The 18737-nt window shown below is 35.1% G+C and overlaps 2 protein-coding genes across 2 annotated transcripts; both read right to left on the minus strand.

The window, feature by feature from the left end:
• Positions 1-5170: 5170 nt before the first annotated feature.
• LOC132558045 (fibroleukin-like) lies at positions 5171-9064 on the minus strand. The gene is made up of 5 exons (XM_060222569.1): positions 9052-9064; positions 8281-8411; positions 6548-6665; positions 6114-6218; positions 5171-5427 (listed from the first exon to the last, which is right to left on the minus strand). The coding sequence occupies exons 1-5, from the start codon at positions 9062-9064 to the stop codon at positions 5171-5173; spliced, it is 624 nt and encodes a 207-aa protein (XP_060078552.1).
• Positions 9065-15959: 6895 nt separating this feature from the next.
• LOC132558046 (homeobox protein ceh-30-like) lies at positions 15960-17964 on the minus strand. The gene is made up of 3 exons (XM_060222570.1): positions 17424-17964; positions 16959-17122; positions 15960-16304 (listed from the first exon to the last, which is right to left on the minus strand). Exons 1-3 carry the CDS (start codon positions 17962-17964, stop codon positions 15960-15962), a joined length of 1050 nt encoding a protein of 349 aa, XP_060078553.1.
• Between the last annotated feature and the right edge of the window lie 773 nt (positions 17965-18737).

Raw genomic sequence — 18737 nt, forward strand, 5'->3', positions numbered from 1 at the left:
GTCACAATAGTTGTTATATATCCTTTAGCATAAATAAATATATCTTAATCATGTTTCTTGTCTTACATAAATCGAAAATTCTTTCATTGATCCGAATTAATGTGATCCCTCTTTTAAAAAATTATATCTAAATCGTCTCTATAATATATATCTATAGTCATCATCGATATCCCAGCTTCAAAGTAGTTCTAGTGTGCTGGAATATGATGCGACCCGTTGATTTAGCATAGAAATAATAACACCGTCACGCATTGTCCCTTCCTATGTCAGGATATCAGGAAAGGCAGTTCTGATTTCGAAGTACACAAGAATCACTGGTGATGAGTAGTGGTCAGTATGTCACAATGAGGTCAATATGTTATAACTGTGTGTGTTATACGCAATAGCAAGACAGATCGATTTTAATAGTATTTACCAGGAACACGTCCGATTACAAATGCATGAAATTTTCTCGCTTCTTTAATGTTGAATCATTACGTTAGCAGCATCAGCATCTTTTTAGTTGTTAGGTAAGGCCTAGGAGAATGATCTGTTGATCCTTGCTTTTATTGTACGATTCGGGTTTATTACAATCACATGATTGGACTGTATTACTTAATGACAAAATTTCTGGCTGGCAATGTCCCATATCCTTATTATGAATTGTCAATTTATTTCTTGACAGGAACATTTCACCATTTCAAACCATTTTGTTTACGTATCGCAGTGCATTCGATATTCAAGAGCTTGCTCCAGGTGTCACGTTTCCGTGCAAGATGTCGGCAAAAGGCAAACTTACAACACAGGTTTTCGAGTGATGCAGGATGATGAAGATTGCTTGTTAGGCTTTCTGTCGTCATAATACTCTATATATTCTATTGTATTGTACAATAATAGGTCGGGCGCGTTTTATGTTAATTAGTTCGCCGTGTAGCATCTGATTTTAATCCTCCTGTACCTTTCCAGGAAATTCCATTTACATTTTTCTTTTGCTCATACATTGGCATCTGTTATTTCATTTCATTTAATATTATCTAACATAGATGTCATTATCAGTTCCTGCAGGGACAAATTTTGAATAGGACCACAAATTCTCGAGGCAAAATTGATTTTAAGAACGCAACAAGTGATTCTCAATTGTGTAAAATCATCCGAGAGACATTTGAATACCTGAAGACATGACCAATAAAAACCGAAAAAATGGGTTACCACTTAAATATTATTCTTATCAAACAAAACGTTCTCATATCAGAAGTATTTTTTCATGCATATTCTCTAAGTGCAACTGGTTTACATGTATGTGTTCACAATAAAGAGTGTTGTTTCTAGGAAAAATAATTACTAAAAATAACTCTAAATTTAAATGACCTGGCTATAAACTATATTAAAGTGTATTTCGTAAATAAGACGACAGAATCAAAGAAGTTGACAGTATCTTCGTCGAGTTTGGTGGTAAGATCTTCCAACAGACTATTCACATACATATCGGAATTAACAAAACTCATCTGTTCACTGATCTATTTTTGTTTTCATACGAAGCTGAATTGATTGAAAAAAACATGTCGCAAAGATGTTGCAAAGTCGTTTAATTTCACTATCACATATATTGATGATGTCTTCTCTTTAAAGAACAAGAAAATTCTTGAATACGTCTGTAAAACCTACCAGAATTGGAAATCAAAGACCGCTTATCTCAACCTTATAATGCAACGAAACCAACTTGGAAAGCTTTCCATCAAGCTGCATAATAGTCGTGATGATTTTGATTTCTCTATTGTGAATTTTCCATTTCTGGATAACAAAAAGCTAACATTCCAAACCATGGTGTTAACATGTCGCAGTTGATTCATTATTCATGGGCCTGTTCCCATTTGTTAACTTATGGATAAACTAGTAACACAAAGATCCAAATGATGCAGGTGAATGAAAATTATGGGAACATTTTACGGTCGTCATAGTGATCTCATTGAAAAATATTTCTTTATGCGATATGACGCAGGACGTGTTTGGTGCTCATTAGTTTGCTGGCCTGTTTGTTCCGTTGTTGTATACCTTGTTCTCATTTTAGAACATGACATTATTTACTTGCATTGACCAAGATTTACATGCCAGGTGTCGTCGCTGGAACAGAAGACGCGTGCATTTCCAGAACACTTGGTCTTATTTTCCTTGTATTTTGCATGAGTTTGCGTGTAGATCTGTCTTTTGTTATCATTTTGCCCTTGTTTTATTGAATTTGTTTTTGAAGCAAATCATGATTATGTTGACGTTTGTATGTTTTGAAGGAATGCTTTCTTAATCATTGTTTTTTTATTGTTTTTTTTTTGTATGAGTGAGGTCAGAGAAAGCCAAAACAAATTCTAAAGTTTGCTTTCAGGTAAAATTTTTCTTGTTTTGATCAAAAGAAATAAGTAAACAAATATTTTAGATACTTGTTGTTGCAATTAGTTTGAGATTAGGACTTTTAAGATATAAATTTCGTCAGAAAAAGAACATGTTTCACGGTATACTTAACCTGGTATCGTCGATACAGTCAGCGACAGCAGATTGTACATTTCATTATCTTTCACCGCTTGCATGCTGGCTTGTTTTATCTTATCTATTTACACCTGCATGGGAAAATAAACCGGGGCAGAACTTTTATTTTATACTCAAATGTCCGACATTCACTCCATCGGTCGCCAATTTGAATTCTGCTAAACCTCCAAATTTTAGTGATTTTGTCAAGTCTGGGGGTCAAACGTCATATGACGTTACTCGAATTAAAACTCTAAACAAACAATCGCTTGCTACTCACTACACGATACAAGTGATGCAGTTTTATATCGCGGTGTAAAACTTGCTAATTCGAGTTACACCTCTTCTTAACCTTATGTTTTGTTCGAATTAGGCCTTAGCAAAGATTTCTCGTAAACGTATTTTCAAGCAAGTATAACATAATCAGCGGGAGGATGTACTGTATATGGATTTAATACTACTGGAGCTTGCTTATTTTATCACTCACCTCTTAGTAAGATACATACGTTATATAGGAACAAATTAGATCGATACAAAATCACCAAATTTTGTAATTGTTCACATCACCTTAGTATGTGGCTCACATCCATTTTCAACAACACAAGCCCTCAACTTTTAAAACAATGTTCTTCCCTTGCGCAAAAACATTACCTAGATAATGTGTTTAAAGCAGAAGCTAGGTAGTGGTTCAGCGTAAAGGAAGTGATTTTTGTTTTTAATTTTGCTAACACGATTGCTTTAAAAGTACGAAGCTGGTAGGTAAGAAATGTCATTCATATAAGTACCAGGCGTAACTAATGCAGCTACTTTTGAGAAATGTTGAATTGCAAATTTCTGATATCTTAATGTCAAAGCTCCCGTTCACGTTTATTTTTTACACAGCTTTCTATTGCAGATAATTTCAAAATGATTGGGTAAGCAATAGACAGGACAGGACTGCTGTAATACTTAGTATGATTAAGTATATTAGCGAGTACAAAAAGAGGTCAATGTGTAGCTTTTGGCTGTGCAAGAGTCAATATATCAACAATATATCAGCACGAAAACGCGAAAATAAAAACAATTAGTTGACTTCGAACACTGTTGTAGTCTACCATCCCCTCGTGTGAACAGGCATATTTTTAAATGTTGTTTATATATTATCACAACGGCGTCATTAATCACTAATTGATATGATAAATCTGCTCGGCATGAAAATTTTAATGATTTCCACATCGAGGATGTAGTAATATTGTTTATACAGTGCATTAAATAGTTAATCATATTGTCTGTTTGTTCAGTTGACCCTTCTTTATAAAACTGATATTTCAGAATCTAAAAAAAAACTTGCACTTTTAACGAATTCATTTTTATTGGTTTATATCATAGACGTATATTAAACGTTCCTGTTTATTTCGGCGAGTTGACCGATACAAATTTCAACGTAGCGCACAAAAATGAAATTGTAATTTATTCACTCAAATTGTGAGATCTTGAAAAAAGGAAAAATACACTTTGTTTCAGAAATTTTAAAATTTATTAGGTTTTTCGTTCTTGAAATATGAAATATTTATAACATTGGACTGACTTTTGGGGACGGTGTGCACCTGTGATCGGCGACATTAAAGAAAAAAATAGTGGTGTTATGGAAATGTGCGGAACTTGGCGTATCCTTAGCTAAGACACTTTATTCAACTTATACGGTGTTTGGTCTGTATTGTTCATTGCTTCAAGGAGATTACACATCAAATTGACGCTGGTTGATAGCGACGAATAAACCCAGCGGACAATCATAAGAAAGTACTGAAAGGCTATACACGATTATGAAACATACATTTGTAAGTATAAATGTGAGATATAATCTTTCACATGCACAATAATAAAAAATCTTTATAGAAGAAGGCTATCAACGGCTACCTTTGACATTTTGGATACATTTTACATTTATCAAATCAGTGAAATTAGTGCAAAATGTTAAATTCACCGAAATAATTTAAAGTTATATATAAAGATTAAGTCTGAAATTATGGATAAAACGATTAAACGTTTAGCTTGCTTACGACAAAGCCCGCGCTTGAAGTGCACTTTTTTCTTAAAAAATGAAGGGTCCAAAGTGGGAAGCGCACACATATCGTTGCTATGGCGCTTTCCTTTTGGTATACGTGGAAACATCAAAGAATTTGCGAGGCTGCCATAAATGGTTTTCAGGATATTCTGGTACAACAAAATTGCTGAACAACGAAAATACATCAAAGTATTACTGTACATATCAACGTAAACTTTCTGAAGGCTGATACAACAGACTGAGGCCTAAAATGCGTTATGTTTATTCTAAAAAAACATTGTTACAGCAATACGTCACCGAAATTTCAGAACTATATGTATTATCATATGATTTGTTGTAAAGAAACCATTAACGTTATATACCAAGTTGAAGGATTTTTTCATGAAATTATAAAAACAAATCTTGTTTTCAATATCTTCAACACTTTTTATCAATGTTCAGTGGAACACTGTTATTATTATAAAGTTGGCCTTGTGTTTTAAAGTAGCTCCAAGTCAAAGTACTTCTCACAGTATAATAAATATTCGTTATTACTTCACGCTGCGTGGCATATGTAGGTACAGCGTCTCGTTCATCAACTTCGAACTATGGAATGAAAATATATCTGCCATCTTGATTTTTCGTCAGTCATTATTTCCTTTTTACCATCAAGGTACAGTTTCGCAACGGTGCTTGACGTCTTTCGGGGTAGAAATATTCCCAGTTCATAGAATATCGTACATCAGTCCCATTGTCTTCGAGGTAAACACCATTTAGGTTGGCACCGTAGCAATTTCTGTACCACCAACCCCCACCACCAAATTCGGCACAATGGCGATTTCTGTTTTGATCGTTGTCTCGGTCGAAGGTGGAGAAATAATGACCGCTATGTTGAGTGAATTTATCGCCTGAAATAATGATAACGGTTTAAGAAAAACTAATTCACGATCACCAAAATAATATCTTAATAAATACATAAGTTCAATGGTGTAGTTTACATTCATATAAAATTGATCGCAAGAGCTGAACATGTTTTATTTTACCGAAAGTGGTAAGTGATGCCTGTTAAATGAAAAATTCCTGACAAGTTTCATAAATCTTATATGCATCAAGGGTATTTTACTGACAGTACATCGTAAGGGTTTGATGCAGGATATTACAACATACCGGGCAAGTAAATCGTCAATTTCATAAGAAAAGGAAACAGCTGTAAGATTATCCCATTACGTGATTTAAACATATTAACATATTATACTTATATATATATAATATTTTTGTCGATGCATTGTCACAATTTACATGGCACAATGAAGCAATCCCAGAGAAAACATGAAACTTCCGCCTACAGCGGAACAGGTCATATTGTATATTACACTGGAAATAATGTACTTATATGCTAAACGTATTTCTGCATAATTTTAACAATGTGTAACATATAGTGCCAGTTTAAATATTTTAAGGCTTTTCTGTGACCGTGAAAATGAGCCAACATCACTCATTTGATCAAATTTGACAGTCCTGTCCAAATATCACGGCCATGATTCTTTTCGTTAGTCTTCTTGTCATTCGGACAGTTAAAAACAATGCAACTCACCTACATCGCCATCGAAACCACCAATAGTCAGCTGATAGTTGTCAGCTTCGCTTCCAATGATAAATCTACGATAGGTTGCGTATCCCATTGTTCCATTCCATCCTTCTAAGTATACAGTGAGCATTTGGTCCAAGGCAAGAAGGCTATAAATATACTCTAGTCCTAATGTTGTATGATTGGAAAAGAATAGTCACAGACGAGTTAGTTATGTGACAATCGTTGTGATCTAGTATCATAAATCAAAATCAAACGATCATGAATGTAGCAGGAAAGACTACTTAAAACGCTTCAGAATGCAGCATATTGTCAAACACTTTGTGATTATATGACTTACATATTAATATATATATATATATATGTATCAGTTTTTAATACATCTACATCTTCATTCCAGTCTCATCAAACAAAAGCCATATCAGTTCTTTTAACAGTGCCATGTAATCGTCCATGCTCACCCAACCAATATTCGCCGTAAGGAGTTCCGAATCCACGCTTGTAATCTTCCCAGTTTCGAGTAAAGTTGACCGAACCATCAAATCGTCTTTGAATAACCTTTAACATGTATAAATTGCATATCTGCAAGAACTCTATATATTCATATAAATGTAAATATATTTGTAGGAATCGGCTGTTAGCGACAGTATTGTTGCCGGTGTTATTGATGATCACCATAGCTGGATGAAAGTTACAAAACTCCCTCCACTAATGGACATGGTATGGTAGACCGGCAGTCTGAACTCAGTCAAGTGAATCTTACCAACTTATCTTTTATAAATGCATATTGAATAAAATGCATACCCACTTCCCAAGCAATTTTGCTCGACAATTGCTTCGTATTGTCTTATAACATTGTAGATACTATAATCAACTCATGATTAGATAAATATGTACATGTAGTAGATAACCATTTTCTGACACGTACTCTCGATAATCTAAATTTCTTGATTTTTGTTTAATGCTTTTAAATCAGTATAAATGTGAAGATAAAAAGCTTAAATTCTTTCCATTTACTTTAACATACGTGTTTATTGTTCGTTATGATATTTCATTATTAATTTTTATTCGATTTATCGTCCATGGCGCATTTCGTTAAAGTCATTTTATATCTTAGTATGTACTTGATTTACGTATCGGTGACTTCCACAAGCGCCATATTAGGACGCTTTAGTGGACAGTAGTAATGAAAGTGTAGTGTAAACGATATAGAAAATGACACATTGTCTAAGTAATAAAGGTAAACATTATTTGCAATAGTTGGAATTCATTCGTCTGTTAATCAACAGTCGACGAACATTCAATTGATGTCATATCATATTTTTGTGATATGAGAACAAATATTCGGAGTGTCAGAATTAACTCTTCTGTTGTTTGGAGATTACACACATGTTGAAATTATATCACTTTGTGTTATAAACTTCGTACAACTGAACCTCGAATGATCCAGTTAACTTTTTCCGAATCTTACATTACCGTAACGCATTGACCTGAAAGGGTGCATCTGGCGGCAGTCACCAAGAGCAAAAGATAGCTGCAATTAAATCGTAAATCGTAAATAGTAAACCTAACCCGTAATGGGAGTTGATGAATTACACGTTTTGATGAGCTAGGAACAAAGGCTCGGAGTAAACAGGAATAACCACTCACCGACCTAGAGAGTCATCAATAAAACCATATTCTGACTTTTACGGAATTCACATTTTCAGCCGTTATGATATTGAATCACATATACAAACACACACACACAATTCTTTTATGTACATTTCAATTGCATACCTTAGTTCAAGGATGTTCGAAGGTGTGAATACCCTCTTCAAATTTTATTTCAATTGTGAAAACAAAACACCAAAGCACTTGTTAGTGCATGTGTATCCGGTCAAACTAATAGAGTACTTCCGAAATCATTTCAATGTAAGTTTACCACTTTCCTTTTCTCCTTGTACTTTCTTCGTTTGTATCCTATATTAATATTTTTCATCTGCTTCATGAAATGTCTGTATTTGTATCGCAAACATAATGTATAAACAGTTTGCGTAATATTGTTGATTATTGAATAATTGGTGTTTACAGTCAAAAACCTTATCTGTGTTTTTCCAAATACTGTAAGATATTTACAGCCCAAGCACTTCCAGATACATTTAAAACACGTAAGGTACTGTGAAATACTTACAGTCCAAGGACCTCCGAATGTGTCCACGTCACAAAATACATCGAATGACGTTCCTGGCACTGGAGTAATTCTATAGACTCCTGAACATTCAACACATGATATATCACCACAATCGACCAGAGACTCTGAATCTAAAGCAAAAAATATTAGTTGTTGAAGTCATAATAACAATCCATTCAAATAATCTTATTTCAAGTAAGACGGGAATTGACATGCTGATTTATTAAAAAAACATCATTCACTCCGAGTAGATTTGTGTTGATGATCAAAGTTCAATTTACCACTAAGATTTTCATTAAATGATTTACCACTAAGAGTAAATCATGAAGCGACCAACATGGCAGCGCTATAATAAAGCTAACCAGATTCACCTTTCCATAAAAGACATCCAGTGCAGGATAATGCAACTATTATGTGCACGGAAATCGGAAAGTTTTGAATTCAAATTATATATGTTCAGTTGGCAAATCACAAAGTCGATACTGAGTATATTTTCAAATCAATATATTATCATCAGAAAACGACAAAGTGCGTTGGGAATACTAACACAACGGGTTATATCATGTATGATTTAAACTTTCTGTGATTTACAACGACTGTGAATGCTATAACACGTCAGCTCAATGCATAATGAGCATGGTCTATCAAAACACCTCAGTATCACCAACAATCCTGAAGTGATTTCTGGATATGACTTATTTCCTGTTTCGTTTACTTTGTAATACTGTTTGTAAGGTAAGGTATTATGCATTGCAGTCAGTTCACATTTACCATCGTATGGCATTGTTCCGGTGTAAGCTTACACGAAAAGCATATGTGTATTGCAAGCCTATAACTGTCGAAAATGAAGAGATAACAATACCTTTTCGAGCGCAAAAACAGTTATTAAAACGTCAAACAGATATCTGTGCATATAGATTGCTACAGGGAGCCAACGACTATAGGGAAAATGTACATTTGTATTACAATAAATATCATCAAGTTCAACATCGCTTTTAACTGTAACTGCTGGAATGAGTAGGCGTTTGAAATTCGTTGCCTTTGGAAGAAAAATAATACGCATATATTCTTTAGGGAAATAGTGTCAATATGTCCATACCTGCATAAAGATACAATGTACAATTAAAAAAGCTTTGTCAATACCGCTTTGTCAACAAAGCATCAGAAATCAATATGATTCATTATAGATAAGTTTTTTCTGTTTCTCTTAGCCTTTAAAGTGATCATTTTGTTAGTATGAAGATAACAAATAGCAATCTTCTACTAATGGGAAAAAATGCGCAAATTAATGTGTTACACTTTGTACCATTTTTTTCTTTACAATGACTTATCTTCACAATGACCAAATGAATCAGACAATCGGCCAATCGATATTGAAGTACATTGTCTGAGAAAGGAATGGGGTGCAGATCCAGACTCATTTGTTTAATATATATGTCCCTCTGATGCCTGCCACATAGCTACGACGCATGAAATTGATCACATTACGTAGTTCTGCCATATGTCTGTCATTGTGTGGCGAATGCGTCTAACATTTTAGGAGCATTTAGCTAGTGACGCAGGTGTCGCTTCATTTCATCCATGCTCAAATCAAAACAAATTTGGTGACCGGCCACGGTAGTACGGTGATGTTCTGCTGTTATAGATATTCCATAACAACACGTAGTCCTGTTTGTGAAAGATCGCGTGCCTTGTTAGCTGCTGAAAACGCCTTCATGAAGCATTAATCATCGATGTGTACCCAAAAACTCTCTTGCCACTTTATTGTAAGGTATCCAAGCCTACAGCATACCAAAAGCACGTCAATTTTCATTTCATTCTTACGTGTCTTGTTCCTGGTAAAATTCTATAAGGATAAAACAATCATTTTCTGATACAATGTAAAGAATACTACCCACGAAACCAAGAACGGACTGTTCTGTGTATGCGTTGCCTAGATTGAAAACTTCAGTAGGGCATTGAAGAGTATCAACAGCAAAGTTTACAGGTTTTTTTTAACTAATGGAACAATTTTTTAGTGCTAAAAGTATTTTTTTATATGACATTTCCCTTATATTTTCGATTTATAAATGATCGTGTCCGATCTTTTGAAAGTATGGACGTTAAATGTATCTATCAAAATCCAGACTTCAATAAAAAGGAAAACAAAAACATTATAACGTTGGAGTTAATGGATAATCTAATCCTGCTAGAAATTCAACGAAGTTAGTAGGAAATACATGTAAATGATGCTGTACAACACCATTCCATTTCACCTTAGCATTTCAACAATAATTTACAACTATATCCAATTCAGCACTCGAAAAGTTTCACAGTCTGTTAGTTTGATTTCTCCACTAAGTATAACCGAAATATCTTCACTGTATCTAGTGCATTTCTTGTGTTTCGAGTCTTTTTCATCCATCAAACTTTCAAATTGTTCTTCATTTATCTTAACAGAGCTTCTCCCGTCTGCCATTTTGTCGACTTATGACATCGGATCGTGTTGTTCTGACTTCATTGTTATATCAACCCAGAACGCTGTTATGACGTCACGGAAAGTCCCTCGTCTCTATATTTGGATAAGAAGTAGTTAGATTGATAAACGGTTGATATAGTGTTTGAGCAATAAGGGAATATTTAGAATAAGCCAATTGGAAAACGGGGAAAAGACCGTCATATAATAAGCATATATATTTCCACTACATATAAAGATAATATACAACACATCTTACAAAACACATACATACTCACACACTCACAAAACACTAGATACAGTCTATAATTATTCTGTCTAGTCCACCAACCTCTTCATATAGCCCATCTGGGCAGTGTACACCGAAGCAACGTGCACAATAAAGCCTATAATCTATAAAGACGGCAGAAATATCCCAAGTAATGAAATCTTCTTATATCGAGGCCAACAACTTCAGCGTAAGTCTGAGGCTTGTTAAGGGCAGGATACTGAGGGATCTGTACTACCGTCACAGAACGGCACATAACTGACGGAAAGTGACGTAAGATGGCCTAAAATAAATAAAATCCAACTATTCCAAACACACTTATATTTCACCCACCCGTTTTCATACTTTCATAGTTTGAACGGATATTTGGAAATAAAGTTTACCAAACTATTGTTAAAAAATAAATATTTTATATAAAATACCAAGACTTGACTTAATACAGAACAACTAGTATATTAACCGTCATTTAAACATTAACTGATGAATCGTGTGGTACCACGGTAAACTTACTACAGTTGTGGGATCGTACAACGTTACGCGATGTGTAGACGATGTCTGCACGATGTGCGCATGGGGGTAAAGTGGACGAAATAAGTTATCGTATATCTGTGCGTATGTTGTGTGGTTCTGTCTCACATATCTATTGTGGTTGATAAAAATTTTTAAAAATTACCTATATATAAGCGAGGAACAGGTTTTATGTATTTGCTTAATATATAAGAGTAAAACCACGCACGGACCCGGACTGGTGTACACCCCGGGTATTTTTTGTTGTCAAAGACACACCACTCGCCACAGTCTGAGATGTGAGACCATTACCTTCAACAACTATAATATGTCACCTTAGGACTTCGTACTTTCGTACGATTTACACGTAATTGTAATAAAATAAAGAATAATTTATGATGTAATGTGATAAGTACGTTACAGGTTTACTATTATCTTACTTATATCATAAATGTAACGCGATAAAACATTACCACATATCAATATATGTACATAAACACAACTCAATCATGCTTGAGTGGACCGCATTGTTTGAGAATGTTTGACTAGTCTTCATCAGGTAAATACTCCGTCCAAATGGATAAGAAGCTTACAACAGTCAGTTATCAGTGTTTTCTCCATAGCCTATGTAAAGTGTGTGATTGCTGCAAACGTTTTTCTATGAACCTTGAATATTTATTGCAGTTTAACATCACGCTCTCGTTAAAATAAAACGGTTACAATATCAAGGTGATGTTCATTAAGCATTAGACAGAGTACAAATCCTGCTATTTAGATATAAGATTATCTTTTACAAGGTTTAATGTCATAATTAACTTCAATTTCTCAACACAGGAACAATGTTTAGATTAACCTTATTCAACGACAAAAATACAAGAAGCCTATCCCGTCACGCCAACACATCTATTATCATTTTTGTTTCCATTATTGGATTTATTGTCACGTGAACAACCAGCCATTCCCTTGCATCAGCAGGTGGCTTCCTCCCCGTACAACAAGCACGATATCCATAAAATGACCAGTAGAAGAATAGTTGTAATGTGATCAGATTGCTGAGAAACTCAAACCGCCATGGAAAGGAAGCTTCGCACCATCTATATCGGATCTTCATCAGAGACTGCGTTAACCAATGCTCTATTTACCGAGCTATCCTGCTTAAGCTATATCTTGCTATAGGAAAACTGTATTCCATAAAGATATAAAGATGTCTGCAGAAAATTCTTCAGGTACTGATTCATTTTTAATTTCAAAGGGAATGAATGTTTACTTCGCTCACAAAGTCTGAAAAGCTCTTCTTGCTCTGTGACGCCTCCGACCTTCTATCAATCGCCTTCTGGGTTAAACATTCAGGCCTTAAGCATCACTGACGAGTCCTAGAAGGACGAAACAGCTGCATGATGCAGCATCACTTAAGAGTCCTAGAAGGACGAAACAACTGTATGATATAACATCACTGATGAGTCCCAGAAGGACGAAACAGCTGTATGATGTAGTTAAATCTTTTGTTTGACTCTACCGTGTTTGATCTAAATTTCTATTAAATGATGTTATTCACTTATGCCAACGTATGTTTTGATCTCATCCATGTCTACGCCTCACACACTCACTCACTTATACCTTATTACTTAATTGTACTAACCAGATCTCACCAGTGTAGACGTCCTCACACTCGTTGCTCCGCTTCCGGTCTCGTCATTACTGACACTTCCGTACGTAATACACACTTTTGTTGTTGTATCGAATAAGAAAGATACACAATTTGGACTTGAACAAATCACTGAACGTTCTATCGCCGATCGTACAGTCGTGGTGTTCAACTGTGTCGTGCCAGTGTAAGGAGTTTCTAATTTGTAGTAGGACGTCTTCGTGGATTGGAAGGAAAGTAATAAACACAGCCTTAATAGTACAAACACCTGGAAAACCTTGCGCTTCATCTTTCGGCGTCACAATAGTTGTTATATATCCTTTAGCATAAATAAATATATCTTAATCATATTTCTTGTCTATCATAAATTCAATATTCTTTCATTGATCCGAATCAGTGTGATCCTTTCTTGATCAAAATAATTGTTATTATCCAGATTTCTGTACAGATGTCACAGATATATACATGTGTATCGTTTTCGCAAGTGTATTAGATAATGCACAGCATTCTTTCATCGATGATTGCGGTCCTTCTTACACAATTAATACCTAAATCATCTTTATCACATCTATATCTGTAAAATCGTCAACTAAATCTGATATCTATTATATATATATATATATTTTAAATGTGTTTTTCAAAATTTGATTATTACATGTAACTTTTGGCAATATTTGAAACATTTCAAAAGTTAATTCAGTTGAATTACAATAGAATACGGTATGTAAGTAAAGTGCGTGATACTTGGATCCGTCGCTATGGTTTAGCATTACCATGGTCGTTTACAGTCGCATCCTTTGCTGAACAAAAATGCTTCACATATCTGTGTCTACAATCCTTGGTGATGAGAACAGGTAGGCATGTGGCAATAAGTTCAATATGTCGTAACTATCGTTTTTATACGCAATAGCAAGACAGATCGATTTTAAAAACATATGCAGTTACTGTATAGTAGGATCACCCGTATGTACATACGGTATCGGCCTTTCTCATGGTAACGTCATCGTCGTCGTCGCCGTCGTCGTTAATGTCATTAGCCAGATGTTTCTGGTATTGGCGAATTCTAATCGTTATAATCTACAAACCTACAAACAAATGTAGTAATATGGCTATAGAAATATCGAAAATATTTTCATTTGTAATACATTAATACTGTATCATAAACTTACCTTAAACCTTCGTATTGTTTTTTGCTTGGTTCCTGGGCACATGGAAAAAAAACAGGCAATGAAAATGCAGATCGTGCCGCAAATGTTTTTAAACTTCATTTGACTGATTTTAAACCATTAATCAAACATTTTTAACAGCTCAGTGGCAGGAGAATTGGAATACCTATACCAATAACAAATTGCACTCCGTTAAACCTGTTATCGGTGAATGGTCTCCAGGCTATAGAGACAACCAGCGAGACGAAGTTGTCATTGCCCGTCTTCGGATGGACCATACATACGTTATGCATTCGTATATGTTGAAAGGCGAAGATAATCCTCGGTGCATAGGATGTGATGAGCCATTCACCGTTAAACATTTTCTATTAGACTATTGGCTTTCTGTCTTCTCGAGTTTTTTTTTATCGTAGCGTTACAAGTCTAAAGACCCTTTTTGAAATTGTTGAGATTTATAAAATTCTAGGTTATCTGAAAAATGTTAGTCTATATTATAGAAAATTACTTACCATTTTGTTTTGTTTTTTGTGATGATATTATCATTTAAGGTCTTAAGCATTTGTCTTTACCTGTTTGATGTAATTTCCTATTTGAATCGCCGTGTTTCACCGGTTGATAGCCCTAATGATCTTTTATGTGTTGACAGGAAGTTAAGACAGTAATGATAATATTAATTATGATAAGATAATGTGAAGGCTACCGGTTGTTGACAGATATTCATTTATCAGTATTGTACACTAACACGGAAGTGCCTTAATATAAAATTGTGTACATAAATTTCCCCGTTTTCTTCTGGAACTACAACCATCATTTAGATATTCCTAGGAATGACCGATGACAACGAAACTTTAGATTAAAGTTCTATTGACAATCAGATATACGTTCTGATTTAACAAATCAGTGTCTCCCATATTAGATATGTTGATACGATACGATTTATTCAATAAACCGTTAAGCGAAGCAACAATATTTGGCCGAACGTTCTATCTACAGATAGGACCTCAAATTCACCTGAAATTGAGAATGTCTTTTTTCGGATATGAGATTGCACTACCGATTTCCGCTGAAATCATATAATTGAATTAAAGAGACGATTGACAAACGGGAAGTGTAAAAAATGAGGGGAAAAAAATCCAAATGTAATTATGTCTTTTTATGTGTTCATCTCTCTCTCACTACTTCATACTATTTCTTCCCCTCCCCACCACTCATTTTTCCTACTTTTTCTCGTCCGCTGAAAGGTCGAGAGGTCGTAGTAGTGGACGTACAACCTGTCATAGATGACGTGTTAAGTTTGGGGAAGGTATCATGGAGACTGTGAGCACATTTCCATCGGGATTATAATAGAAAATTGTCTTAATCATAAAAATAGATTTCCTGAAACAAACATTTATACGCAGTAGTCACTGTACATGTAAATATTTAAGCCAAAATTCAGCTTACTACTGGCTGGCTTGTGATAATGCAGTCGTAACAATAACAGAAAACAAAAACACAATTATATAATCAGTCATGATATTTTAATAATTTGGCACTTAGTGGATCAGCAATGTACATATTTACATTTAATGACATAATACTACACAATTGTCAAATTTAGCTTCAGTAGTTATATCCAGTCTCGGATAGATCATTTTCTCATCTGTTATCCTGTAGGCTACTGGTTGATGACAAATAGCTAGGCGAATTGTCGTGGCCATTTGACATCGGATGGTACCCGGAGTAGGTAGGCACGTGCTGGGACGTTCGGGGCATTGGTGACTGGATAACCGGAGTTGATAAAGAAAAGTTTGGAATTCCGTCATCTCTCATCATCTGTTGGTGTTTGTTGTTGATGGTGTAAGGCGGAGGACAAGGGATTCCGAGGGCTTGCAACTGAGATATATCAACGCCACCTGTCGGCAGAGGCATGCCAGCATGAAAGGCGTCATCTTTCTGTTTCCGCTTTTCCTTCATTCTTCTGTTTTGAAACCAAGTTTTCACCTGATGAAAAGTCGAATAGAATATTGTTCATATACAGTTAATCTTTATTTTCGTTTGAATTGTAATCTCAGAAACTTATAATATTACGATGTATAAACAGAGTTTGGAAGTTTTTTTTAATATAAAACAAATCGTCTCAGACACTTGTAATATAACCTGCATATGTACTTATTTCAAAACAACAGTGAAACAAGCTTTAAGTTTATATCTCTCACTCTTGTTGCCCAGATAGAAGTGTGCGAGGTGTCTGACTGTGGGAGGAAACAGGGGTACCCAGAGAAAACCCAGAGAAAACCCACGTAATCAGACAGGTAATTTCCAGATGGCACCTTTCTACGTCCGCTCGGGGAATTTCGGACATCTAGATAAGTGGTGAATGAATTACCAATTTGCTTGTCACCTTCCTGTTGTTCTTCTTGTGTGTGCAGGGTGTTTTTCTTTTGATTTTTAACAATTAAAATGTATTATTAACTTAGCGTACACTAATATATGAGCAGAAAAGTTAGATAGGATTATATTTAGCAGTGCTTACGTCTCTATGTAGATCGCCGCTATTTAATGATAGAGTGAGTTTTATTTACTATAAATAATTCCATCTGGTATTCTGGATGTATTTTATCCATTTCTTATACATAAATATTTCGAAGTACTTACTTGCTGGTTAGTGAGTCCGAGTTCCACTGCCAGTTTTGACCTCTCACCAGCTGGTAGATATTTCTGTGATTTGTATTTTATCTCTAGTGTCTTGATCTGATCATCGGAAAACGCTGTTCTTGCTTTCTTTGGTCGGGGCGTCTCGCCAATACCTTCATCTGAATCTATCGATGACAAACGAAAAAAAAAATTAAATCCTTTTTGATTGATTGATTGATTGATTGATTGATTAATTGATTCGTTATCAAACATGCACTATACACCCAGTATTCAGAGATACTGTTCGTATTGTTAGATTTAAAAAGTGAACTATTTTGTTTAAGCTTCATTTCATACAACACAAATACGTGTTTTCTACTTGTGAAAGCCAACAGCATGCATTCAAAACTTAACATGTACATCATATGCACAATATGATTAAATATACTGGAGTGTGAAATAGTGCCCTATACAAACAAGCCTTACCGGAAGTTGTAGAAGTTGATTCGAAACTTGAATCTATTAATCGTTCTTCATGTACTTGAGAAACCCTCATGTCTTTTGGTTTTTGGATATCTGGACTAATGCGCATGCGTTTCATGGAGCTTCCCATAACGTATGGTGAGCTGCATCCTTTGTCATCAGTATCCATGCGGTTGCGTTTTTTGCCACTTCCGTATAAAGAAGGCGTACTGATTTCTGAGGAATATCCGTCGTCGGAAAACTGCTGAAGTCCATTTCCTGAGTGGCTCAACGGAGAATTGAATCGTGCTTGTGACATACAAGGCGATGTTTGTCTATTGTTCAGGTAATACGGATTAGGATAGCCATCTGTTGTGAAATGTCCTGGATTTGTGATGTCTTTATGCAACCATGAATTTTCAGCAGTAAAATCTGTGGTGTACCTGTCGTTCCATTGGTTTCGAGTGATGACACAAGCATCACCAGTCTGTGTATCGTTTGTACAGCTGCTTTTTGCCAGATTTTCAATAGAAAATGCCATTTTTTTATTGTTCGTAGTCGCCATTTTCCTAAAACTTGCAGAGCAACTCATTCAAAAACAAACTTCAATCCGGTTCTTTCAAAAACAGCAAAACAACTTGTTGAAATATTGAAAAAAGTGCATGTAAATGTCTCAAGACGCCAGTATAAAGCCACGTATACACTCACTGAATGCCACCACAATTTTGAACTCGAACACTGAGCGACACTCTTTTTATACATAAATCATTAATTATAGTTCGTGGCCAAATTGACACGTTTGTGATCTTTTGTCACCTAGATTTATTGGTGGGGACTGTAACAACACAACTCGACTTGGTCCTCCAAAAACAACCTGTTGGGGTGTTTTAACAGGTCCACATTGTTGTCTTTATTAATTTGCCTATGGTCAATTCAACGTCTAATTGGATGCTAGAGAAATGCCTGTATTTGAGAGTGGAAAGGTAATTACTAAACGTGTGATATTGGACCCTGATTGTCTCTATTGTTATTACTCGTCCTAGCGGTAAATTAAAAATATTAATATCGCTAATTACAATTGAGTTTAACGCGTCATAGTTATCATCCGATAAAGGTAATTAGCACAAATTCTGAGCACTTCATCATTATCTATTGAAATGGATACCTAGTGGTTACAACTTATGTTAATCCGTATATCGCCTCTCATCTCACGCCCGACAGACACAATTTACACGTTTAATTGCAGGTATCAACAAAACAGATACCCTCAGCTGAAACACGGATTTTATACATTGTCGTTTGTTAATCCAGGTATTGATCGACTTCAGTACGGCAGAA

Source organism: Ylistrum balloti, unplaced genomic scaffold (genome assembly GCF_031769215.1).
Source record: "Ylistrum balloti isolate Yb309-2 unplaced genomic scaffold, AGI_CSIRO_Ybal_v1 Utg370748, whole genome shotgun sequence".
Classification (NCBI taxonomy): Eukaryota; Metazoa; Mollusca; class Bivalvia; order Pectinida; family Pectinidae; genus Ylistrum; species Ylistrum balloti.

Coding starts and splice junctions, on each gene's coding strand:
- LOC132558045 (XM_060222569.1), bottom strand. Junction 6,666..8,280: donor CATTCGGAGGTCCTTGGACT/GTAAGTATTTCA, acceptor TACATGTTAAAG/GTTATTCAAAGACGATTTGA. Junction 5,428..6,113: donor TGGTTTCGATGGCGATGTAG/GTGAGTTGCATT, acceptor TCATTATTTCAG/GCGATAAATTCACTCAACAT.
- LOC132558046 (XM_060222570.1), bottom strand. CDS start 17,964: ATGGCGACTACGAACAATAAAAAAATGGCATTTTCTATTGAAAATCTG. Junction 17,123..17,423: donor ATCAACTTCTACAACTTCCG/GTAAGGCTTGTT, acceptor TGTCATCGATAG/ATTCAGATGAAGGTATTGGC. Junction 16,305..16,958: donor TCGGACTCACTAACCAGCAA/GTAAGTACTTCG, acceptor ACTTTTCATCAG/GTGAAAACTTGGTTTCAAAA.